General features: G+C 40.6%; 1 protein-coding gene across 1 annotated transcript in view; it reads left to right on the top strand.

The window, feature by feature from the left end:
- TMEM132D (transmembrane protein 132D) overlaps positions 1-27,361 on the top strand; it is a gene marked incomplete at both ends in the record, with an annotated part of 633,090 nt that overhangs the window by 263,166 nt on the left and 342,563 nt on the right. The window contains one exon of the mRNA XM_082640474.1: positions 22,380-22,526. Coding sequence (XP_082496600.1) covers positions 22,380-22,526 — 147 coding nt within the window. The remainder of the gene's footprint in view (positions 1-22,379; positions 22,527-27,361) is intronic.

Genomic DNA, 27,361 nt, shown 5'->3' on the forward strand with positions numbered 1-27,361 from the left:
TAATATTATTTCCATTCACTGATTTAAAAGAAGGGGAACCTACTATAGAAAGAAGCATCTGAGGTCTTTCCAGCAAATTTTCACCAAATCCAGAGACAACCCTGTACTTCTCACTTCAGCACCTTTGAGAGATAAAGCCCCCGTCCATTGCCAGAGGAAGATGTGAGAGGCACCCTGTTGTAATGAGGGATGTGTCGGGATTTGCCTGAGCTTGAACCGATGGAGCAGAATTTCAGGGACCTCTTTCAGCCCAATGCAGATCCGGAGGCCAAGTGGTCAGGTGTTGGCAGAAGTAGTAGCCCAGACAGAGATACCTTTCCTTCCCACTTTGATGCATGGACAAGTGATGTGGGGGATGGAAGTGTGGACAATTGATGGGGGGATGGTCGGCTGCAGATGTTTACATTCGAGGACGAACAGCTCGGAAAGCAAGTGAATGTTTTTCCCTTTGCCCTGCACATTCCTAGGCTGTATTAAGCCCAATTATATATGCAAGCAATGAAGGCAAAAAGGAAATGTAACACTGCATGTGACATCTTCTAAACTTTCCCTTCGTACATAATTCATGCATATTCCTGATAGAAAAGGGTGTCTTGATGGAGAAAATACAAAGCAAAATATGTAAGTCACTTGTAACCCAGTCGCCTAAGATGTAACTATCCAATTTTGACATATATGCCCAGATTTCTTATTTTCATCTATATTATCTACAGGAAGGAACATAAACAATTAAAACTATAATGTCAGAAAAAAATCTATTCACTTAAATCTGTATCACAAGCAAGTTTATTTTCTTTATCTTTCCTTTTTGTTTTCACTTTGTTCAGATTCTAGGGGAGATTTGACGTACATTAGCAGAATCACGTTAAGAACCTTAAAAGTCATGGGCACTGTCAGATCATGAGATCCACTTTATTCTGCTAATTAGTTTGAAACAGAAATAAAATATGAACTACAAAATACATTTTCAAAAGTCCAAAAAATCTTTTTTCTTCTGATGACAATCTAATGTCCTTTTATAGATCAATACCTTTGCCATAAATGTCTCTTGTTTCCCTAGCTTTTTTGTGAGTGAATTTCACAAGGCCTGACACTTGTTCTACCCAGTAGACAATCCAACTCTTCTCAAGTTACCATCTTGTCAGGGGGTCAATGCAGGGTAATTCTGTGTCTGCAGACCCAGGTCATGACACCTGCAGGCTTGCTCTTTGAAAGGTAATGCCTGGAACAAACCTGCCTTTTCATTAGGGCATTCTCAAATTCAAATATGCTCTATTGTAGGTTAAATATTTTCTTATGCATTCAATCTGGCTGATACCCAGCCAGCTCTACATCAGTGCCACCGTGCTGTTGAGCCCCAGTAAACAATGAGTTTAAGTTCTGTATAATCAGCTTCTCTTTCCAAGTTGGACAAGAAGGCATTGCGATGGGTTTAGTGACACAGTGCAATTCCTATTGGCATTGTTTTCACTGGCAGCCTAAGAACTGGTGGGATATTTGGTGTCTTGGAAGGACACAGAGAGACAGTAAAATAGCTGGGGAGGATACACTGTTTGGAAGATTGGATGTTTTAAGTCACAGAAGAGCTAGAGGAGAGAATAATTCAAGTGACTGGAACTCCATCAGGAATAGGGAGAATGGTTTGGCTGGAAGTTGTCCATGTAACACATGGGTTCACCTTCCTCGTTTCTTTGTGATATTTCTTTCTAAACACAGTTTATTCATTGACTCTCAGGCCTCAACAGACATACTCCTTTCCAATCTTATGGGAAGGAATTTAGAGCAGGAGAGAAGGCTCACTAATCACTGTACAAGGACTTCCCAGTCAGAAGAGGACTTACTGTTGTTTCTGCCCATGTATGTTACTTCTGTCTTTCCAGTAATATATTCATCACCTCAACCAAAATATTAGAGGATGTTGAGTTCCATTTGTTGTTTAATGTCACAGGACTGTACTTAAATCATTAGACTCTATAGTTGCTGATGCAAAAGCAACATCGGACCCTTTGTTAATTCCGAGGGCAAAAGCAGGGGTCCCAAACTCAGTTGCCTTCAGGGGACGGGCAGGTAATAAAATTGAGTGAATTAATTCAGGTTGGGTGTAAGAAAGATGTTTGTGTTTGGAGATCACTAGGGGATGGTGGAGACCATGGAAAACTGAAGAACACGTGTACTACTGACAGGTGGCGGTCTCAGCCGATTGGTGTTTAAGGCAGCAGATCAAGTATTATTATATCAATACTGTGTTTCAAGACAAGCCAATGATGTGGATTTTTAAAGGAAATGCCTTAATTTTATTTATTTATTTTTTTAAAGATTTATTGATTTACTTATTTATTTTTGGCTGCATCAGGTCTTAGTTGCAGCATGCAGGATCTTCGTTGAGGCATGCGGGTTCTTTTCTTGTGGTGTGCGGACTTCCCTCTAGTTGTGGTGTGAGGGTTTTTCTCTCTTTGGTTGTGGCACACAGGCTCTCCAGCTGAGGCGTGCAAGCTCAGTAGTTGTGGCGCATGGGCTTAGTCGCCCCGTGGCATGTGGGATCTTAGTTCCCCAACCAGGGATCGAACCCACGTCCCCTGCATTGGAAGGTGGCTTCTTTACCACTGGACCCCCAGGGAAGTCCCAGAAATGTCTTAATTTTAAAACAACTGGTTCAGATTTTCAAAATGGAATAAAACGATGTCAGACAAGAGACTTGTAGGCTAAATTCAGTCCATGGGCTGCCATTTATGACTTCCAAGGGAGAGACCCACCTTCCCAGGTAGAGCCTAGCCTCCAATGGAAACCAAGGACAGGCGGGCAAAGGTTTTCCAGTTTTGCATCAGAACGCTGTTGTATTTTCTTGTGCTACATAACAAAACACCCCAAACCTAATGCTGTAACAGCCATCATTTTCTTACGTTCATGGATTCTCTTGTGTCAGGCACTGGGGACTGCTGTATACACAGTAACTGTCTCTGCTCCATGATGATTGAGGCTTCAACCAGGAAGGCTTCAAAGAGGTCAGACAAGACCACTGATGGAGGGAATCCTCTGAAGTCTCACTGCAAACATGCCTGATGTTGGATGCCTGCTCTTTCCTGGACCTCAGCTGGGCTTGTCAGCCAGACCCCTGGCACATGGCCTCATTAGCGGTGGGACTACCCTACAGCATGGCAGTCTCAGACTGCTCAGGGGGAGCTCAGCATCATGGGAAGACCGTGGAAGCTGATGTATCTTTTATGACCTAATTCACAGTCTCATAGCATCTCTTTCGCCCTCCATGCAAGCCTTCCTCCTCATGGAAGGAGAGACAAGCTCACAGTGTAGGAAGGGCACGTAGGACCAGAGATAGATGCTCTTGGGGTCATCTTTGAATAGACAGTCTCCCGTATCCGCTAAACACCAAGTGGACTGAGGTGATGAAAGTGAAGCTGAATGGAGATTTTAGTCAACTGATTAAAATGTACAAGCTGTCCCTCCTTATTTATCAAAGTGTCTGTCTTCATCTCGCCTGGATTGCTTTGTAGTGTGCAACCAGCTTAATACTTAGCTTCCAGACAGTGTCATGATTGCAGGGTGGTAATGGCTGTGAAATTGTTCCTTAAGTGTTGTAGAAAGTGAAGCAGCCGGCTGCTGACAAATACCAGCCTTGCAGCATGTGGGCTGTGCAGGGCCGCCACGCAGTGTCAACAGAGGAGCTGGTTCAGGTGTGCCGCTGAGGATTCTGCTTCAGTGTCGCTCAGGAGTCTCAGGAGTTACAGCACAAAAGAACAGTCTCCAAGGGGCAATCAGAGAGGAGGAATCCTGAGCCATCCCTTGTTGAATAAACCCCCCTTTCCAGGTGTGAAAACAGAGGGATTAAGGCCTCACCTTTGGCTCCCAAGGTTTCAGCATCAAGTTTCTCTATCAGGATTGTTTTAAATATAAAAATACAGGAAAACACATCACGGTGGAATAATAACTAGCTTCAAAAACGGCACGTATCCCTTATATATGGAATCTAAAATATGACACAAATAAATTTATCTATGAAACAGAAACAGATTCACAGACATAGAGAACAGACTTGAGGTTGCCAAAGGGGAGGGGTCAAAGGGGAGGGGTGGATTGGGAGTTTGGGTTTAGCAGATGCAAACTATTATATATAGAAATGGATAAACAACAAGGTCCTACTGTGGAGCACAGGGAACTATATTCAATATCCTGTGATAAACCATAATGTAAAAGAATGTAAAAAAGAATGTATATATATGTACAATATAACTGAAATACTTTGCTGCACAGCAGAAATTAACACAATATTGTAGATCAAATATACTTCAATAAAAAATAAATTAAAAATTTTTTTTAATTTATAAAAAGAAGTTGCATCAAAAGAAAGATATTGCCAATTTCTATAGGACTACTGAAATATAAAAAAGAACATATATATATGCATAACTTTGCTGTACTGCAGAAATTAACACTGTAAATCAACTATACTTCAATAAAATGCATTTTTAAAAATGGAATGTGTCCTTTTTCACCCAGTGAGTGCCATAGATTCTGGAAAATTCTCTCTGTTCTACCCAAAGAATAAATCTTTCCAATGACTACCAGGTCAGTTTGCCTCTTACCTGATCCAGCCTGAGTAAACCTTCACAGATTCTTACTCAAGCTTTCAGTTTACCTGCTACTAGGAAAAGGAGTCAGAGAAGGAGTTCTCGAGGGGCAGTATAGTCTAGGTTATGCGGCTGTAACAAACAACCCCCAGACCTCGGTGCTTTGAAACCGCAGTTTTATTTCTCTGTCACATTGCACATCTGCTGGTGCCTCTGCTTTGGTGTATCCTCAGTTGGGGTCCCAGATGATGGGAAAGCCACCATCTGGAGCATTCACAGTCACTGGGGTATGCTTTAACTCTTCCAGCCTCACCAAATGTGATGCATGCCCCTCTAGCCCATATTTCATTGGCCAGAACCACAAGCCCATACCTCACTTCAAAGGGGAGTGAAGAAGTAAATCCTACCTCCTACCTGGAAGAAAAGCTGAGTAAAGCCCCACCAACTGCCATGCTCAGCAAGTGACAATACATGTCCTAAGTGTCCCCTCTCCTTTGTGTGTCTTACAGGCCACTCAGGTATTCTAAGGAAACAGCCAGTCTTTCTAATCTCTTTTAAGTCTTTATTTTCTCATTTGTAAAATGAGAAAGTTGATAATTTTTTGGAAATACTTTTGTGTGGGTAAATGACTTTTTTCTTAGTTCAAGGCATCTGCTTGCCTAAGAATGGCCGATGGTAGGATCAACTTTCCCACCCCCATCTTAAAGGTAGGTGTAGTCACGTGACTTGCTTTGGCCAATAACATGTGAAGGCAACTGACAGGTGTGGAATTCAGGGGGGAGCTGGAAGAGTTGAAGCCACCCCAGGGAATCATGGCAGGGAATGGTACAGCTTGGAAGTCAAAGAGAGAAATAAAAAGGGTCAATATTCAGGTCCTAACTTCCAAAGTGGGATTCTCTTGTCCTCAGAGAGACCATCCGTTGGAAAGTCAGGTTTATGGAGTGAGAGTAGAATCTCTTGGCAGTCTTCCTGATCCCTTCCTGCCTTGGTCACATGCCATGAGGGAGGCCTGACAGATAAAATCAATAGATTGTGTTATACTGCACAATATATAGGAGGAGGGGGAGAAGAGGATGTGGAAAGACCAAATACCACCTCCAAGGACATAAGTGTGGGGCTGAGGGACTGTGGAAAGAAGAAACGAGCCAGAGGTAGTGGGAACAGGGTAAGCTGTGTGTCTCTGTTGCCACCAGTGGATCAGAGAAACCCTGGTCAGGAAGAGAGGAATTTGCCAGAAAAGTCGTCAGGAATTCCAAGGCCAGAAGGGTCCCTGCTAGCAAGCAGCGTTTGGGTTCTGAGAGGAGATTGCCTAAAGGGTTGGTTACTCAACGACCTGATCGTCAGGGCTTGGTGAGGCAAGGTCTAAATTTATGTCAGCCTGATGGTAATTGTGTGCTATAGAGGTATCCATGGGCCAAGTCCCCATGTATCCTTAGAGGGACAGGGAAGGTAGCTGAGGGTGCAGACTGTCAAGATGGCCAAAAGATACCCTACGGGGAGAGAAAAGTCGTAGTAGAACATAGTGGCTAAGAGTAGGGCTCCTGGAACTGGCTCTTACCATTTATTAGTTGTGGGACTTTAAGCAACTTGCTTAACTTCTCTGTGCCTCAGTTTCTTCATCTGTAAAATGAGGCTACATCTTATCTCCATAACTGCCCTTGCAAAATTATACCATTTTCCGGACAGGATTCTTTTTTTTTTTTTTAATTGAAGTACACTTGATTTACAGTGTTGTGTTAGTTTCTGCTGTACAGCAAAGTGATTCAGTGATACACATATATACATTCTTTTTTCTATTCTTTTCCATTCTGGTTTATCACAGGATATTGAATAGTGTTCCCTGTGCTCTACAGTAGGACCTTGTTGTTTATCCATTTTTCATATGATAGTTTGCATCTGCTCATCCCAAACTCCCACTCCATCCCTCCCCCACCCCCCTCCCCCTTGGCAACCACACATCTCTTCACTTTGTTGGATAAGATTCTTTTATGTGGTGTATTGATTTTTCTCTCCAGAAACACAGTATGAGTTGTGATGATGAGGTGTTATTGTAGGTCCATCCACTGTGCTGCGGGATGTTGGTGGGGGAAGGTTGTGTGATGAGGGGTACAAGGGGTACACAGGGAATCTCTCTCCTTTCTGCTCAATTTTGCTGTAGACCTAAAACACTCTAAAAATAAAGTTTATTAATTTAAAAAAAGTGTTATTTAAACATTGAAGTTTTAAGCAAAGACACATTCACTAATTGATTCACTGGACGCTTTCTAGTCAGTTTTTAGTTGGAGAATATCGGCTAGAACAAATTTTAATTGTCTGTCACGTTTGGGTGGAATTGCATTAATAAAAGGCTGTCCACTAGAGTTCTCAGAGAACCCACTGAACTGACCTTTCTGTGAGTTGAGTTCTGTCCTCCTAAATTCCTAACTCCCAGTACCTGTGGAGATACTGTATTTGGAAATACAGTCTTTGCAGATATAATGAATAAAATATGGTGTTGTGCACTTAAAAATGTGTTAATGGAGTAGATCTCACATTAAGTGTTCTTATCACATTTTTTTAAAAAGTAAAGGTAAAAATGAAAAAAAAAAGCCCAAACTCAAAATGATGAAAACAAAATGTAAAACGTGGGATGGAATGGAATTGGATGGATGATAGCTAATGGGGAATTGGTAACGAAAAGGCAAGTGTAGATCTTGCTTCAGACTTGGTTATGTCAAAAATCCAGAAACAGCAAGTTAAAGCCACCAGATCAATTGAAGAGTATTTAGTAAGAGTTTATCGTGCTTCTAAGAACAGTTCTCCAACTGGGAGCTTTCAAATTCAAAATGAATGTGAAGCTCAGAGGCATGACGTTACAGGTTGGCTTATAACATGGACATGAGGATGGTTTAACCTTTACAACTATAGGTTATTACCACGGGGGTTTCCAGATGGCAGGGGATTGGTTCAAAGTGATGATCTTACATCATTTTTAGGAAGATGACTTAAGTTTATTTTGTGATTATCAGAGCCATTTACAAGACATAAGCCAAGTTCAGTTTCGCTTACGTTCATGAAAGAAGCTGCACTTCGTTTTGCTGTTGTGGGTAAATGGTTTTGTCTGCTTGAGGAATCTTCAAGCCTGGTCTCCGTTCTTTTCTAACCGTTGGAGTCAGGACTCTAGGACCAGCCAGACTCCATCTGTCTCCTCCAGGCTCCTCGAGTCACTTCAAGCTCGGTCCCTGCACAGCACAATAGCTCAAGTTCCACACCCTCCCAAGGCTCTGGTTACGTCAGGGGTGAGAATCCGGTGTGGGGCAGGGGGCGGTTCATTTCTTGTAGATCCTGGAAAATTCCCAAGCCCATCAGTCTGATTGGACTGGACCACTGTGACCAGAAGGAAGAAGAGTGCTGATTGGACCGGACCACTGTGACCAGAAGGAAGAAGAGTGCTGATTGGCTAAGGGTAGCCCCACATGGACCCAAGGCTGTTCCCCAAAGAACTGGAATACTTTCAAGGCAAACCACAAATCCCTGGAAGGCTATCACTGTGGTAAAGAACCTTGTGTGTGAAGCAGCCGGTGTTGTGTTCAGATCCAGCAGTCACCCTGCACCCAACAGCAGCACACTTGCCTGTTACCCTTTGAAGAGATAACTTCTGCTGTGGCCATCACCCCTCATAATTGACTGACACGTATGAGCTTCAGTTTCAGAGAGGGATGTTACAGGAGCACATTTTTCTTTTCTTTTTTCTTGCAAACTGAAAGGCCACCTTTGAAAATGTGCCGACAGAAATGATTCCTATTAAAATACGCATCAAGATACTCCTGAAGAAAAGGAAAGAATATGAAGGCAACAGCCCAGCCAGATATTAAAACGTCATAAGCTATTGTATGTAAAACATTTGGGTACTGGCGCGTGAGAAGGCAGACAGATAGATAAAAGCAAATGGAGAGGCGAAAAGTAAGGCTAAAAAAGATGAATTTAGTGCATATTAAAGATGGCATTTTAAATCAACAGATACTGGGTGAATCATTTAATAAATAGTGCTGGTAGAAACTATATGGGTAAAAAGTAAAGCTAGATCCGTCTTTCACTCACTTCTCACACTAAAATGAATTCCAGATGGATCAAGGGACTAATTTCCTTACTAATCAGTTTTCTAATAGACATTAAAAATGAGACCAACAAAACAATAGAAAAATGGACAAAGGATGTGAACAGGCATTTAGTAAAAAAGGTTATAGGGATATGAAAAAATATTCAGTGCCCCTAAGACTTGATGAAATATTGTTTTTATTAGATCTGTAGTGATCAAAAAGACACATTAAGACACGCTCAGTGAACGTGCAAATTGGTAGAATCTCTCTGAGTGGTAATTTAGCAAGTTCTATCAAAATTGTACATGGGCATCTCTTTTGACTTGGCAATTTCTTTTCTTAGGAATTTACACTGTAGACCTGCTCTGTGTGTGTGCAAAGCTGATTGTGTATGGAAATTCTCTGAAGCACAGATTGTAGTAGCAAAGATTGGAAGCCACCTATGGGTCCATCAGATGACACCAGGCAATTAGATCTTGTTATATAAATCTGCACACTGGAGTAGTGCATAGAAGGAAGTGGATCTTTAAATGCTGATATAGATGTACTACAAGATACATTTTTAAGTATATGTATATATAAGATGCATAAAAGTGCGTACAGTGTGTTGCCATTGGTATTTTTTAAAGATCTACATTTCTCAACGTGTTGATCGCCCAGAAAATGGACACTAAACTGGGGAGAAGTAGGGGGATAGAATTCTGCAGTGAAACTTTTTGTATTTCCCCCTTTGTAATATTGGAACATTCACCAACATGCCTGTATGATTATTTTCAATGAAAAAAAAATGTTAATTAAAAAGTAACCATCCCTTGGGACTTCCCTGGTGGTGCAGTGGTTAAGAATCCTCCTGCTCATGCAGGGGACACGGGTTTGAGCCCTGGTCTGGGAAAATCCCACGTGCCGCAGAGCAACTAAGCCCGTGTGCCACAACTACTGAGCCTGCGCTCTAGAGCCCGCAAGCCACCACTACTGAGCCCACGTGCCACAACTACTGAAGCACGTGCACAGCAACGAAGACCCAACACAGCCCCAAAAAAATTAAATACATTTTTTTAAAATAATAAAAATATTTCTAAAACAAAAAAAAAGTAACCATCCCTCAGAAAAGGGTCCCTGAAAATATGTTAGCTAACCATAGTTCTGGTTTTAGTTTAGAATGTTTCCCTTAATTAAAGAAGTATATTTAAACAGTCCCTCTAAAACCCTGGTAACCTTGAAGGCTAGAGAAAACAGCAATCCAGCTTTGTTATGTGCTGTAGTGAAATTAGAGGATTGGGGCTCATAAGAGACAATAAAATTAGGTCTTAGCCCAAAGCCGGTAACCAGACACATCCCAGCCCCCAGCGCCTCTCGGTGCCCTGGGAACAGGGAAGAGAGTCTAATGTTCCCAAACACTAGTTACTGAGGAAAGCCAACCAGACTTGCTATTCTGCAAATACTCATCCTGCTTGCTCTGCTGAGATTATGGCCTTGGCGAAATATGGAACGTCTAAGACCAATGTGAACTTCAAGTCTGCATCTTCCACCTCCCACGAGAATGCACAGATGGATTTTTTTCACTTTGTTTTGCTTTTTTAGGAAAACTGGGGCTTTGGGTAGTGACTTTTGTATGGAAGAGATGGAAGGAGAGTGAAAATTGATTCAAAATAGGTGTCCGGGTTTCTATGTAACAAGGGAAATTAATAATAATAATAATAATGAGAAAAATGATTTTTTACCAGGCATTATGGACTTGGCACACTGTATCTTGTAGAGTTCATTATGTTCGACAAAGAATAGGACTTTTTTTCTTGCATGTATGCTGATTTATTTGATGACTCCACGATGGGAGATTCAGTAGCATTTAAAGAATGAGGTGGCCCTATTCTAATCATGCACATATGGGAAGTTCAGAGTGTGGTCACTTAATGCTTTAGTACCAATGAGGCAAATAACTTGCCCTGTCTTTCCAGAAATGTGATGTGCTCATGCGACACCTTCTGCATTCCTTTTCCACCTCTTCCCAACTCAACCATCGTTTATTGGGAGGCTGTGTTGAGCGACCTTGTCTATATCAAGGCTTTGGTTTTCCCAAGGAATCCGTAAACTGGACTCTCACATAATGAGCCGTGGAATATTTAAATAGCATCCTTGACTGTTGGGTGTTGGTCTGTTTTCAGTAGGAACAAGGAGAATTGTACTCCCCGCTCACATGCCAGGCAAAGATCAAATGAAATCTAGAAGATATCCAATGTGTATTGCTGGGGAGGAGGAGAGTTTCCTCTCCCCTTCTAGGTTCTTCTGGCTGGTCTAAGAATTAAATTGAGATGAAACAGAGGAACAGGAGAAAATCAAACAAAAGTTTAATCACATGTATACAGGGGAGAGACAACAAAAGCTGAGTAAGTTGCCAGTATGGCCAAAGCTATCACCTTAAATACCATCCTCGATTAAAGACAAAAGAGGATGTTGTGGGTAGGAGTTTAGTACTTTAGTGGGGAGGAAGGCAACTGACATGGAGATGGAAAAGCAGATGTTTGGTGAACAACTGTTTGCTGGGCCAGGCAGGGACAGTGGGACACAGCAAGGTCTCTGACCTCTATGAGTTCCCCTCACCACACCTGGTCCATATTCTTTGCAGGTATCTCTGGTGACAGCTCAGTTCCTGTAACAGGCCCTCTATCAAAATTCTTCAGGCAGTTAGGGGGAAGGTCAAAGTTTCTTCCTAAGTCTTTTGGATCATGTTTGTTTTCAGCTTGAAATAATCTGAATGCCACATTTTGGGGTGGCAAGATTTCCCCCCAAAGTATACCCTTTTCCCTTCTACTTGCCCACATGGTTTGGTTGCTGGCTTTACCATTTTGCAGGTATGTGGATAATAAAATAAAATCAATCTTCTAAGATAGCCACCCCATACTGGGCTCTCCATCTCCCTGTCTTGCTTTCTTTTTCTTCATAGAACTTATAAACATAATAAATGTGTGTGTGAGTGTGTGTGTGTGTTCTGTCTCTCCCACTACAATGTTAATTCCATGTCAAGAGGAAGCATGTATGTTTTATTCTTAATGAATTTCCAGTACTGTGAATGATGCCTGGAAAACAGGTGGGACTCAGAAAGTGTTTGTTGAATGAACCAATGACCAAGTAAGCAAACAAAAGACAGGTTTGGTTTACTCGCCTAGTGTTACTCATAATATTCATGACCTGCTTTAGGCATTTGTATCTTAAGTTTTGGTGGGGGGAGGGGTGCTGGTAGGGGGGGAACCGTCACATCCTCCAAAGCTTCTAACCATTGGTATCCATATTCATCCTGCGGGTGTGCTTCCCATTTGGTGTGCAGCCCCATCTGTCCTATTTCTACTCACCACATCTGTTCTGAATTTGTGCCCTTAGGAAAGACGGGTCCCTGGAACCTTCTTATGAATGAACTGAGAGTCAGAGGAAAACCAGATGCTTGGAAAGACTGAGGATTATGTACAGGACTCGTTTAGCTCTAGAATGGCTTTTTTTTTTAACTAAAAAAATCTCATTCATATTTATTGCATATTTTCAGGTTTATAGTATAAATATTTATAATTTTCCAATAGCAATTTTTAATACTCTGAATATGTGCATAAATGTGGATAATTTCCCAATGGGGAAAGACAGGTTTCTCATCAGTTAATCGGAAAGGATGCCACTAACTAAACCCACAACACCTGGCAGTGTGTTGCATCCTTCTGTTACCCAGCATATGAGAGGTGGGATGTGGTGGAGCAGCAACAAAATGCATACACCACACAGCTCGGATCCCACGCTGCTGGCTGCTGCCATTGTTGCTGGATACTGTGCTTGGAGCACACACATGCACACTATATGTGTGTATGTACGTGTGTGTATATATGGGCATGTGTCTGTATATATGTATGTGTGTATACGCATGCATAATGTGTGTTTATGTGAGTGCCTATATCTGTGTGTATATGTGTTGTGTATATATGTATATATGTGTGTACGTGTATATATACATATTGTGCCTACACGTATGTCTGTGTGTATGTCTATGTGTGTGTATGTATGTTTATGTGTGTGCATGTGTACTGTCACTGTGTGCATGTGTGTCTATGTGTGTGTCTATATGTATGTCTATATGTGTGTGTATGTATGCATATATTTGTGTATATATGTATGTATGTGTATATATGTATGTATATATATCTGTATGTGTATGTGTGTATATGTCTGTGTATATATGTGTATATCTCTGTGTTTATATTTGTGTGCATATATATGTGTGTGTTTTTATGTTTGCATTTGTATATATGTCTACGTATGGATATATTTGTGTGTGTGTATGTGTATGTGTATATATATATGTGTGTATGTGTGTGTGTATATATATATACACACACACATACACACACACACACACAATAGCTCTGTTATGTTTTAAAAACACAATATACCTTTAAGCCAAGCAGTGTTTATTCCAGTCCACAGTGCATGTGCATTCTATGGTGGGGAAATTATGGCTTTTCCCCAAATCACTATAGTAGATATATTATTAAGTGTAAATATATAACAAACGTGTTTGGAAATCAAGTGCTATGTTTATCTCTGTGTAATGAAGCTTTCAGTGTAACCTGGATTTATTGAACCACAAGTAGGTTATAAAACTTCCACTAATGAATGTAAGTAACTCAGCTGTCATAAACAAAGGAAGTAATTAGCATTTGGTTCAGACCCAGTGAAGCCAAATTTCACATGCTCTAAGGATTATCTTAATAGTTCCAAAACGCTGCCACTTACAACTCTAAGTGTTTCAAAACTATGAACCCAACATAAACCGTGTTCAGTGTATAACATAGATGTGTCTCTGAGAAATAACCACTCGATTTCTTGCACACATTCATTCTTGCTGTACATACTCTATTCAGTGATGTCTCTTGATCAGGGACCTCTTATCCAGTTCAGAACATCTGAAATATGCTGTAGACATGTGTCTTCTCTTATGAAAACATTGTGTCTACAAAAGACAATTTCCTATTGCCCTGCACTAAATTTCAGAATCTCCCCTTAGAAATAATGCTATAAATTACAACTTTGTGTGGCTGCCCTAGAATTATTAGTAACAGATATTGGGTACTTCTGGATTAAATATGCAACCATGTTCTTTCCTAAGAACTTGAAAATGATTCATTGGAGAACCATTATCTGAATTCCAAGTGACCTACCTGTGAATAAAATTTAAGAAAAATAAGAGCCCATTCTATATCAGAAAAGGCCTAGGCTACTGACAGTTCCTGTATAATAAAAAGATTGCCAAATCCAGGTTGATGACCTATTTATTTAAAGCAAAATTGATTCAATAAAATTCCAGTACACAGTAATTGGGACAGCACTTAGAATTCATCTTAATATAATAGCAGCTGTCCATAGTGAATTGAACTTTTTTTCATCACCCCATCTTAGTTGCTTACAATTTAAATGAGGAATCATAGCATGTGTCGCCAAAAGGTCAGATGGTTTCTGGCCTGTGCATGCAATTCCCAATTTATAAATGACTGCATTCAAAACGTTGGCTTCTACAAGGATTATTTACAACACAAAACATGTTTACATGGCACTCACCTTCTAAAAATGCTAGCTTTAGCCCTGGGGGCCACATGTGAGAAGCAATTCCTCTTGTCTTTGTAGACCAGTCAAATCAGTATGTGTTTTGGGGTCCCCAAGACCACCCCTGTGTTTGATGACTTGCTAGGAAAACTCAACAGGACTCAGTGTAGAGTCATAATCATGGCTAAGATTTATTACAGCAAAAGGACACAAAGCAAATTCAGCAAAGGAAAAAGGCACATGGGGCAGAGTCTGGGGGAACCAGGCACAAGCTCAGGAAAGTCCACTGCCAGGGAATCATACAGGATGCTCTTCACCCCTCCAGCAATGAGTTGTGACAACAGGGGTAAACTGTTGTCTGTCTGAAAAGCTCATCCAAGCCTGGGGGCCAAGAATTCTTACTGGGGGTGGGTCCCCTGGGCACCATTGCCTGGCAGGCACCATACCTCCAGATCACCAGAAAGAAAGCAGGTGTCCAGCAGCAGCTATATTGTTTGTACACAAAGCATAGGCTCAGTGTTCCCCTCTTATTAAGGAATTGGGGAACCCCTCCTGAAATCCAAGTTTCCAGATGCCAGTCAGGGGCCAGCCTTGCCAGCAGGCCTTTCTAGGGTGGTGGTCTCAGAGCTGCAATGTTAACTCTTCTGCACAGTATGTCTTCAAGTTGTTTCTGTGGGAGAGAGCGTTCTTAGTTCTATTAGGCATGTCCTTTTCTCGCCAAGCGCCAGTCCTAAAGACATCAACTTTTCCTCCGGCCTTGGTCCTAATATCAGGGGGTGACCTGCATCATCTCCTCTGATGACAAGAGCGAGGTTTTAAGAGATGCACTCAGGACCCACCTCCTTGCCTCTGTGTTCATACAGGTGCCACGGTTGTAAATCTGGGGAGTGTACCTCCTCCAGGGCTGCCCCTCCTGGCAGCATCTCCCACCCAGTCACCCATCAAACTGCTCCATTTGTCCCCTGGCTTTCTTGCTTCAAAACCCTTTTTATTTTCCTCAAGGGACTAAGAAAAGAAAACACAACAGGAAACATGAATTTTTGCAGCAGTTTATACATCTGTTTGTGATGTATTGCACTGTCCTTTTACTATATCCCTACCATTCCATATATGTTTTTATTTTAACATCTTTATTGGACTACAATTGCTTTATAATGTTGTGTTAGTTTCTGCTGTATAAAAGAGTGAATCAGCTATTCGTATACATATATCCCCATATCTCCTCCCTCTTGCGTCTCCCTCCCACCCTCCCTATCCTACCCCTCTAGGTGGTCACAAAGCACCAAGCTGATCTCCCTGTGCTATGTGGCTGCTTCACACTAGCTATCTATTTTATATTTGGTAATGTATATATGTCCATGCCACTCTCTCACTTCGCCCCAGCTACCCCTCCCCCTCCCCATGTCCTCAAGTCCACTCTCTACGTCTGTAACTTTATTCCTGTCCTGCCCTAGTTTCTTCAGAACCTTTTTTTTTTAAATTTAGATTCCATATACATGTGTTAGCATATGGTATTTGTTTTTCTCTTTCTGATGTACTTCACTCTGTATGACAGACTCTAGGTCCATCCACCTCACTACAAATAACTCAATTTCATTTCTTTTTATGGCTGAGTAATATTCCATTGTATATATGTGCCACATCTTCTTTATCCATTCATCTGTTGATGGACACCTAGGTTGCTTCCATGTCCTGGCTATTGTAAATAGTGGAATTGCTGGGTCATATGGTAGTTTTATTTTTAGTTTTTTAAGGGACCTCCATAATGTTCTCTATAGTGGCTATCAATTTAAATTCCCACCAACAGTGTAGGAGGGTTCCTTCTCTCCACACCCTCTCCAGCATTTATTGTTTGTAGATTTTTTGATGATGGCCATTCTGACTGGCGTGAGGTGATACCTCATTGTAGTTTTGATTTGCGTTTCTCTAATGATTAGTGATGTTGAGCATCCTTTCATGTGTTTGTTGGCAATCTGTATATCTTCTTTGGAGAAATGCCTATTTAGGTCTTCTGCCCATTTTTGGATTGGGTTGTTTTTTTTGATATTGAGCTGCGTGAGCTTCTTGTATATTAATCCTTTGTCAGTTGCTTCATTTGCAAATATTTTCTCTCATTCTGAGGGTTGTCTTTTCGTCTTGTTTATGGTTTCCTTTGCTGTGCAAAAGCTTTTAAGTTTCATTAGGTCCCATTTGTTTATTTTTGTTTTTATTTCCATTTCTCTAGGAGGTGGGTCAAAAAGGATATTGCTGTGATTTATGCAGAAGAGTGTTCTTCTTATGTTTTCCTCTAAGAGTTTTATAGTGTCTGACCTTACATTTAGGTCTTTAGTCCATTTTGAGTTTATTTTTGTGTATAGTGTTAGGAAGTGTTCTAATTGCATTCTTTTACATGTAGCTGTCCAGTTTTCCTAGCACCACTTATTGAAGAGGCAGCCTCTTCTACATTGTATATTCTTGCTTCCTTTATCAAAGATAAGGTGACCATATGTGCGTGGATTTATCTCTGGGCTTTCCATCCTGTTCCATTGATCTATATTTCTGTTTTTGTGCCAGTACCATACTGTCTTGATTACTGTAGCTTTGTAATATAGTCTGAAGTCCAGGAGCCTGATTTCTCCAGCTCTGTTTTTCTTTCTCAAGATTGCTTTGGCTATTCAGGGTCTTTTGTGTTGCCATACAAATTGTGCAATTTTTGGTTCTAGTTCTGTGCAGAATGCCTTTGATAGTTTGATAGTGATTGCATTGAATCTGTAGATTGCTTTGGGTAGGAGAGTCATTTTCACAATGTTGATTCTTCCAATCCAAGAACATGGTATATCTCTCCATCTGTTTGTATCATCTTTAATTTCTTTCATCAGTGTCTTATAGTTTTCTGCATACAAGTCTTTTGCCTCCTTAGGTAGGTTTATTCCTAGGTATTTTATTCTTTTTGTTGCAATGGTAAATGGGAGTGTTTCCTTAATTTCTCTTTCAGATTTTTTCATCATTCATGTATAGCTATGCAAGAGATTTCTGTGCGTTAATTATGTATCCTGCTACTTTACCAAATTCACTGACTAGCTCTAATAGTTTTCTGGTAGCATCTTTAGGAGTCTCTATGTTTAGTATCATGTCATCTGCAAACAGTGACAGTTTTATTTCTTCTTTTCTGATTTGGATTCCTTTTATTTCTTTTTCTTCTCTGATTGATGTGACTAAAGCTTCCAAAACTGTGTTGAATAATAGTGGTTTTTTGGACATCCTTGTCTTGTTCCTAATTTTAGAGGAAATGGTTTCAGTTTTTCACCATTGAGAATGATGTTGGCTTGTCATATATGGCCTTTATTATGTTGAGGTAAGTTCCCTCTATGTCTGCTTTCTGGAGGGCTGTTATCATAAATTGGTGTTGAATTTTATCAAAAGCATTTTCTGCATCTATTGAGTTTATCATATGGTTTTTATCTTTCAGTTTGTTAATATGGTGTATCACATTGATTGGTTTGCATATATTGAAGAAACCGTGCATTCCTGGGATAAACCCCACTTGATCATGGTGTATGATCATTTTAGTGTGGTGTTAGATTCTGTTTGTTAGTATTTTGTTGAGAATTTTTGCATCTATGTTCATCAGTGATACTGGTCTGTAGTTTTCTTTATTTGTGACATCTTTGTCTGGTTTTGGTATCGGTGATGGTGGCCTCATAGAATGAATTTGGGAGTGTTCCTCCCTCTCCTATGTTTTGGAAGAGTTTGAGAAGGATAGGTGTTAGCTCTTCTGTAAATGTTTGATAGAATTGTCCTTTGAAGCCATCTGGTCCTGGGCCTTTGTTTGTTGGAAGATTTTTAATCACAGTTTCAATTTCAGTGCTTGTGATAATCTGTTCATATTTTCTATTTCATCCTGGTTCAGTCTTGGAAGGTTGTGCATTTCTAAGAATTTGTCTATTTCTTCCGGTTGTCCATTTTATTGGCATATAGAGTTGCTTGTAGTAATCCCTCAAGATTCTTTGTATTTCTGCAGGGTCAGTTGTTGCTTTTCCTTTTTCATTTCTAATTCTGTTGATTTGAGTCTTCTCCCTTTTTTTCTTGATGAGTCTGGCTAATGGTTTATCAGTTTTGTATATCTTCTCAAAGAACCAGCTTTTAGTTTTATTGATCTTTGCTATTGTTTTCTTCATTTCTTTTTCATTTATTTCTGAGCTGATCTTTATGATTTCTTTCCTTCTGCTAACTTTGGGGTTTTTTTGTTCTTCTTTCTCTAATTGATTTGGATGAAAGGTTAGGTTGTTTATTTGAGATTTTTCTTGTTTCTTGAGCTAGGACTGTATTGGTATAAACTTCCCTGTTAGAACTGCTTTTGCTGCATCCCATAGGTTTTGTGTTTTCATGTTTTCATTGTCATTTTTTTCTAGGTATTTTTTGATTTCCTCCTTGATTTCTTCAGTGATCTCTTGGTTATTTAGTAACATATTGTTTAGCCTCCATATGTTTATATTTTTAACATTTTTTTCCTGTAATTGGTATCTAGTCTCATAGCATTGTGGTTGGAAAAGCCACTTGATATGATTTCAGTTTTCTTAAATTTACCAAGGCTTGATTTGTGACCCAAGATATGATCTATCCTGGTGAATGTTCCATGTGCACTTGAGAAGAAAGTGTATTCTGTTGTTTTTGGATGGAATGTCCTATAAATATCAGTTAAGTCCATCTTGTTTAATGTGTCATTTAAAGATTGTGTTTCCTTATTAATTTTCATTTTGGATGATCTGTCCTTTGGTGAAAGTGGGGTGTTAAAGTCCCTTGCTATGACTGTGTTACTGTCGATTTCCTCTTTTATGGCTGTTAGTATTTGCTTTATGTATTGAGGTGCTCCTATGTTGGGTGCATAAATACTTACAATTGTTATATCTTCTTGGATTGATCCCTTGATTATTGTGTGGTGTCCCTCTTTGTCTCTTCTAATAGTCTTTATTTTGAAGTCTACTTTGTCTGATATGAGAATTGCTGCTCCAGCTTTCTTTTGATTTCCATTTACATGGAATATCTTTTTCCATCCCTTCAGTTTTAGTCTGTATGTGTCTCTAGGTCTGAAGTGGGTCTCTTATAGACAGCATATCTAAGGGTCTTGTTTCTGTATCCATTCAGCCAGTCTATGTCTTTTGGTTGGAGCATTTAATCCATTAACATTTAAAGTAATTATTGATAAATATGTTCCTATTCCCATTTTCTTAATTCTTTTGGGTTTGTTTTTGTAGGTCTTTTCCTTCTCTTGTGTTTCCTGCCTAGAGAAGTTCCTTTAGCATTTGTTGTAAAGCTGGTTTGGTGGTGCTGAATTCTCTTAGCTTTTGCTTGTCTGTTAAGGTTTTAATTTCTCTGTCAAATCTGAATGAGATCCTTGCTGGGTATAGTAATCTTGGTTGTAGGTTCTTCCCTTTCATCACTTTAAATATGTCCTGCCACTCCCTTCTGGCCTGCAGAGTTTCTGCTGAAACAGCTGTTAATCTTATGGGGATCCCCTTGTATGTTAATTGTTGCTTTTCCCTTGCTGCTTTTAATATTTTTTCTTTGTATTTAATTTTTGATCATTTGATTAATATGTGTCGTGGCGTGGTTCTTCTTTGATTTATCCTGTGTGGGACTCTCTGCACTTATTGAACTTGATTCACTATGTCCTTTCCCATATTAGGGAAGTTTTCAACTATAATCTCCTCAAATATTTTCTCAGTCCCTTTCTTTTTTCTCTTCTTCTGGGACCCCTATAATTTGAATGTTCGTGCGTTTAATGTTGTCCCAGAGGTCTCTGAGTCTGTCCTCAATTCTTTTCATTCTTTTTTCTTTATTCTTCTCTGCAGTAGTTATTTCCACTATTTTATCTTCCAGGTCACTTATCCGTTCTTCTGCCTTGGTTATTCTGCTATTGATTCCTTCTAGAGAATTTTTAATTTCATTTATTGTGTTGTTCATCGTTGCTTGTTTCATCTTTAGTTCTTCTAGGTCCTTGTTAAACGTTTCTTGTATTTTCTCCATTCTATTTCCAAGATTTTGGAGCATCTTTACTATCATTACTCTGAATTCTTTTTCAGGTAGACTGCCTATTTCCTCTTCATTTGTTTGGTTTGGTGGGTTTTTACCTTGCCCCTTCATCTGCTGTGTATTGCTCTGTCTTCTCACTTTGCTTAACTTACTGTGTTGAGGTCTCCTTTCGCAGGCTGCAGTTTCATAGTTTTCATTGTTTTTGGTGTCTGCCCACAGTGGATAAGGTTGGTTCAGTGGCTTGTGTAGGCTTCCTGGCGGAGGGGACTGGTGCCTGTGTTCTGGTGGTTGGGGCTGGATCATGTCTTTCTGGTGGGCAGGTCCACGTCTGGTGGTGTGTTTTGGGGTGTCTATGGACTTATTATGATTTTAGGCAGCCTCTCTGCAAATGGGTGGGGTTGTGTTCCTGTCTTGCTAGTTGTTTGGCATGGGGCGTCCAGCACTGGAGCTTGCTCTCCCTTGGGTGGAGCTGGGTCTTAGCGTTGAGGTGGAGATCTCTTGGAGAGCTCTCACCAAACGATATTCCATGGGGCTGGGAGGTCTTTGGTGGTCCAATATCCTGAACTTGGCTCTCCCATCTCTGAGGCTCAGGCGTGACACCAGGCCGGAGCACCATGACTCTGTCAGCCACACGGCAGATGAGTGGTTTATTACCGAAGATATTAAAGCACAGGAACCAACAGCCAGATGAAGAGATTCATAGGGTGAGGTCGAGAGCAAAGACACGTCAGTCCTCTTGGAGTTTGGAGCCCAGCATGGTGGCGCATAGTGGCATTCTTCTTCACCACCCTGGAGGCTCTCTGAAACCCCTCCTTTTGGATTTTAATGGTGGCTCCACTACACAGTCATCGTTGATTAAATCCTTAGGCATTGGTGATTAATTCAACCTCCAGAACCTTTCTCCTCCTTCTGGGTAATTGGGGCGGGGGAGTCCCATATATGTTTTTTCACTTGAAATCTCTTAGAGGAACATTAGGGCAAATACTAGGAAACCAGTTTTGCTGCACATCCTTCTGCCTGTCTCATCTGGCTTCTCTGATATCCTAGAGAAAAACCTATAAGCGTGTCACCTGTCCCTTTCCATGAATGAAGGAAGGAAGGAATAAGTGAATGGAAGAGAGAAATAATAAGCCAAGTCTGTGATGGAGGGCACACCTCCTTTGGCAAATTTGTCTAACGTCTGAGCAGATGTTAGGTCTCAGGACAGGGACTGGCCAGTGTTGGGTAACGAAGGACTTGGCCAGGTCAAGTAAGTGGCTTCAGCACCAGGAAAGTTTATGTGATGCCAAGGAAAGCACTGAGCCTGGGTGGACTGGCGCCGTGGTTGGGAGCCATTTCAAATCCTGGGTCACCTGCCGCCTGATACCCCTGGTTGCTCAGCTGGTCAGTGAAAATTAAAATGGTACTGACCTCACAGGGCTTGTGTGAGAGTGAAATGAGATAAAACTGCCATGAACTCAGAAGAGCACCTGGTTTGTTGTGATAGTGATGATAATGGGACGAGGGTCCTGCTGATGACAATGATGACGATGATGTCATGGGAGGACCACAAGCGTAGAAGTCAGGTGCATCTGTGCACCTCTCAGCACCTGTGTTTTGCTATGAACCATCATGATTCCCGAACCTGTCTGAGCTGCAGCCCCTCCCCACCTTTGAACTTGGAACGTTGCTTGGGAAATTAGATGAGATAATACAGACGAACGGTCCATCAGTGCCTGGCATGGAAAAGGCATTCAAAGAATGTGCATTGTTGTTTTTAATCCCACTTTTGCAGTGTTAATGAATTTCCTTTTTCTATTTAATTTTAACAGTCTAAGGGTATTCAGTTAATTTTCTTAAAAGTAAAGCCTTCCACTAGCACAGCGTTACTCTGTTTCTTTATGTGACTGATGCTTGCCTATGTCAGTGTACTCTTCCTAGCTCCCCTGTTAAAGGAAGGAATGACTGGGGGGAAAATTAGGGCAGATGGATTGGAAGGGGATTGCCAGTGTGTGATTAAATTCTATTAAACATGAGCTTACACCTGGCAGGCGACAATGGGCCATTAAGTGCACTGTGTCCCCAGAAGCAGCGGTAACCCAGGGATGCCCCAGAGCCGTCTCAGCTGTGCATTTGCTGTCTCCAACAGGGTAAAGGTGATGAAAGGCATGAGCATCATTGGGGTGAGAGCCAGCAGCCCTTCCGTGTGGGAGGTTAAGAAGAGCACGGATTACGCTGGGAAGTACACACCAGCTGTCATCGTTTGTCAGAAGAAATCAGCTGGCTCGGAAAACAGGTGAGTCCCAGCGGCCTGCCATATATTCAGATTAGCTGCAACGGTGGCCTCCTTTTTCCCAAATTTGCTGACAGTCACTTTCACCGCGATTTGCACTTGGGGTGCGTTGTCTGTATTATTAGTGCTTCCAGGTGAGATGGATAGAATCCTTCACTTGGAAAAAGGTGGGCTATTATTTACAGTGGACCTACTTACAATCCCAGCACAGCCCTGGGTCACCTGCAGGGACTACTCCATGCAAATGGAATTTATCTCGAAATGATGTTCCACTGCAACACGGCCTCTTTCTAATCCATATGATTAGGTAAAACGAAAAGTCTGGGCAGTTCTGATAAAATGGCCCATTTTGCAAGTGTTTCAAGCAAGAGTTTGTTGTAAAACAAAACAAAACAAAACAAAACACCCAGAGCTTGTAGATCTCGTGGCACACAAAGGTGCCTTTAACATTTGCCATGTCGTTTAAATATAATTCGTGGATTGCACTTTGTGCTGGGATTTTCTGATGGACCTGTGACTGATCTGCTGTGGAATTATAGGGAATTGTGACTCTGTCTCTGATACCCACCAAGTTAGAAACAGTCTATTCACAGCTGGGCAGAGACTTGGAAACTCAGTGGTTATTGATTAATTTCTGTTTCCCGAAACCTCATTTGTGGCTCCAAAATATTTCTGATCTGGTCATCTGTTTTTGCCACTTTTAGGTTGGTTGATTTTTGCTCTTTATGTTGCTGGCAATTGAAATAATTATGAATGGACCAATCCTAGGTATGTAGCATTATTTTAGGAGTCAGCTTTTTGAACTTTATAGCTCAATGTTTGGAAAATATTTATTTTCCATTATTTATTCTAATATAGAGGTCATGAATCTCAGCTGGCGGCTATTCTGCTTTTTGGGGGTTTATTTCCAAAGAGCACTGGATGCCAGTTTGGGGGTGATGTGATGTGGATTTCGCTCTGTGCTCTGTTTCATGTGGGTGCTCTGGGATTCAGGTTATCAACTGTCAAGCTCTGGCCTGTGACTTTCCTTTTGTGACCAGTGTTTCAAGATGTTTTTCTTGAAGATTTGCTTGTAGAGCAGATGAGAGGGGAAAAGAAGAAGTCTGTATCTGAGTTCTGCCCCAAATATTTACATAGTAATGCTGTGCCACACGGAGTACCTTCATGAGCTTACAAATAAGCTCACTTCCAAAGGTGTCTGTGCCAGTGATATGATTTGGGAAATAAGATGCCACCTCCGTGAAAGATTTCCTTTGTGTTGCGAAGTTAGCAAAAATTAGGAAGGACAGATAGATAGGCAGATAGGTAGGTAGCTCGGTAGATAGATAATGATAGGTAGACGAGATGGATATAGATAGATAGATAGGTAGATAGATAGATAGATAGATTGATGATAGATGGATAGATATTTTACTCTTCTTTACCAGAAAGAGCGGGGGGATTTGGGAGAAGTCTCAACCAATGTGCTGATTTTCCCTCTTGTTTCTTCTTGCTATTTACTCTGCGGGTTAGTGGGAGTAGTAGTGATTGTAGTGTTAAATATGAAATGCAGAGAGATTTGAACCGTTTTGAAACATTTTATTGAATTTCTGGCTAGGTATTCATTCAGTTCGTCTTGGGAATGGAGAAATAAGGAAACTGTCCAAGGGCAGCTCATCCCCATTAAGGTATAAAGTGTAAGCTGCCTTTTTATGGATCAAATACGACAGGTACTCCCAAGGGGTTTTAACACTTCCTTAACTGAAACAAAAAACCAACAGCTCTAGAACATATCAAATCATACATATGTGTGGTCCTGGACATTTTTCCCCCCTTTTATCTGTAACAGTATCTTCTTTAAGAAACAAATTCCCTGAATGGACTATTAACCGAGTCCTTCAAAGGTCTGGTATCAGCATGCCATTCACTATGGAGAATATTCCTTATCCCTTTGTAGATTCTGAAGTCAGTTTTCTATTTCCTGCTATGGGTCTAGATGATGGAAGAAGCATATGTACACACACAGACATACACAAACACACATATGTATGTCTATGTATGTAATATATGTGTACGTGTATATATAGAATACTATATGTGCATATACAGTACATTATGTGTCTTTGTAATACATCATATATGTATACATAGTATATGTATAGTATATGTATACATAGTTTGTGTATACAGAACATATATATGATATAGGTGTTTAAATATGTGCCTATATACACATGTACATTTTTATGTGATTTATGTACTCACGTGTGTTATGATATGCAGAGGTTTATTCTCTTTTTTTGGAATCCAGTTCTTACACTGCAGCCAGGAAGGCTTTGCTTAATGAGGAAGCTGTGGAATGCAAACTCTTAGTTGGGGAACCGTGTCAGTCTGGTTGGTAGCTGTTTCCAGTCCCTACAGCAGCATCTGGGACTCTCCATAAATATTTGTTTACTGATGTTCTAGAATTACACTGTATCTCTGTTACTCTATGTATAATGATGCAAATCTGCACATACACGTATTGAATGGCCTCTGTTACACTTGTTCAAAAAAGTAAGGTGGGGCTTCCCTGGTGGCACAGTGGTTGAGAGTCTGCCTGCCGATGCAGGGGACACGGGTTCATGCCCCGGTCCGGGAAGATCCCACATGCCGCGGAGCAGCTGGGCCCGTGAGCCACGGCCACTGAGCCTGTGCATCCGGAGCCTGTGCTCCACAACGGGAGAGGCCACAACAGTGAGAGGCCCACATACCGAAGAAAAAATAAAATAAAATAAAATAAAAATAAATAAATAAATAAATAAACAACAAGGTCCTACTGTATAGCACAGGGAACTGTTAATATATTAAATCCTGTAATAAACAATAATGAAAGAGAGATAATAACAATTTTGTTTATCAATAAATATGGGACAGGGAAAATTTAGAAGATATTCAATCAGGATGTTGCCCATGCTTGTTAAGTACATTTAATATATTAAATATCCTGTAATAAACCATATTCATGTATATCTGAATCACTTTGCTGTACACCAGAAACGAACACACCATTATAAATCACTATACTCCAATTAAGTAAATAAATAAATAAGAAAAGTTATCATGTAGATGTTAGAAACGTAGAGAAGTGTTTGTGAAAACTGCAGGACTGAGTTGAAGGAGGATGACAAGATCGCCAATCTTAATTGTGCATTAAAAAGAAAAGGACTGGGCTTCCCTGGTGGCGCAGTGGTTGAGAGTCCGCCTGCCGATGCAGGGGACACGGGTTCATGCCCCGGGCTGGGAAGATCCCGCATGCCACTGAGTGGCTGGGCCCATGAGCCATGGCCGCTGAGCCTGCGCGTCCAGAGCCTGTGCTCCGCAATGGGAGAGGCCGCGACAGTGAGAGGACCATGTACTGCAAAAAAAGAAAAGAAAAGAAAAGAAAAGGACCAGGAATGTGAGTGGAGGAGACCCAGGCATAAAAAAAAAAAAATCAGGCCTATCTCCTAATATCGCCAGTAGGTAATGGTACAGGTGAGCATGGGCATGTCAAAGCCAGCAAGATTTCCTCTCTGTACCAGTAACAATAAAAGACTGTTACTGGGGGAGGAGCAGGTACCCAAACAGGCAGAAAACCCACAGGCATATGAAAATATCACCATAAGAATTTTGGGGAAAACTCTTAAAAATCAGAGACAAAGACGGAACTTTGTGCATGAAATAGAGATGATTTTAAGCATTGATCAGTGGTCTCAGATTCCAAATAAGCGTGGTATCTTCAAAGACAGAGGAAGCCAGCAAGGAGAAGTAGCCATGTGAGATAAAGATGGGTTGAGAAACTCAATGTCTATTGGATTTGCTGCTGTAGAAAATGAAATCAGTGAACTTGAGAGAAAACTTTAGGAGAAAGAGAACCTTCAGAAGAGAGAATGAGAAAGAGGTGAAACTAAGGAAGAGAAACACCTGAAAACCAATCAAGCAAGAGTGTATAGAAGGAATGATCACAGGGACAGCTGGAGATCACCTGGTTACCATAAGATTCGGCACTACTATTTCTACACCTAAGAGGACTGAAAGCAAGTGTCCACACATGTGAACACACAAGTTCACAGCAGCATTTGTCATATATATATTATAGATGAGTGGGCAAACACGTGATCTATCCATGCAATGGAATATTATTTGGCAATAGAAAAGGGAGAAGTGCTGATAGATGCTACAACATAGATGAACCTTGAAAACATGGTACTACATAAAATAAACCAGACAAAAAAAGACCATACATTGTATGATTCCAGTTATACATGATGTCCAGAAGAGGCAAATTTTTAGACACAGTAGCTTAGTGGTTGCCTGGGGAGGGGAAAATGGAGAGATTCTGATCATGGCTATGAGGTTTCTTTCGGAAGTAATAAAAATATTCTAAAATTAAATAGTGCTGATGGTTGTTCAACTAAAAACCACTGGATGGTAAACATTAAAATGGTGACTTTGATAGCATATGAATAATATCTTGATAAATCTGTTATGAAAATCAGTTGATTACAAAAGGGCCTACGAAATAATACCAATTTTGTTTATCAGTAAATATAGGACAGGGAAAATTTAGAAGATATTCCATCAGGCTGTTGTCTATGATGGCGATATTACTTGTGATTCATTGACTCAGTATGTCTCCCCCTCACCGACTCAGTATGTATTTTTGAAAAGTCCCACAGTGAACATAGATTGTTTTTTAATTAGGAAAAGATAAGATATGGAAAACAAACAAAAAATAAAGTTATAATGCAGCATGGCTGGGAACATTGTTTAATAGAGTCTGGACATCAGTCCTTGTCATTGCTGAGTGGCATACTGACAGTTTTAGGATGCTTAAT

The sequence above is a fragment of the Mesoplodon mirus genome, assembly GCF_964341445.2.
Source record: "Mesoplodon mirus genome assembly, chromosome: 13".
Taxonomy (NCBI): Eukaryota; Metazoa; Chordata; class Mammalia; order Artiodactyla; family Ziphiidae; genus Mesoplodon; species Mesoplodon mirus.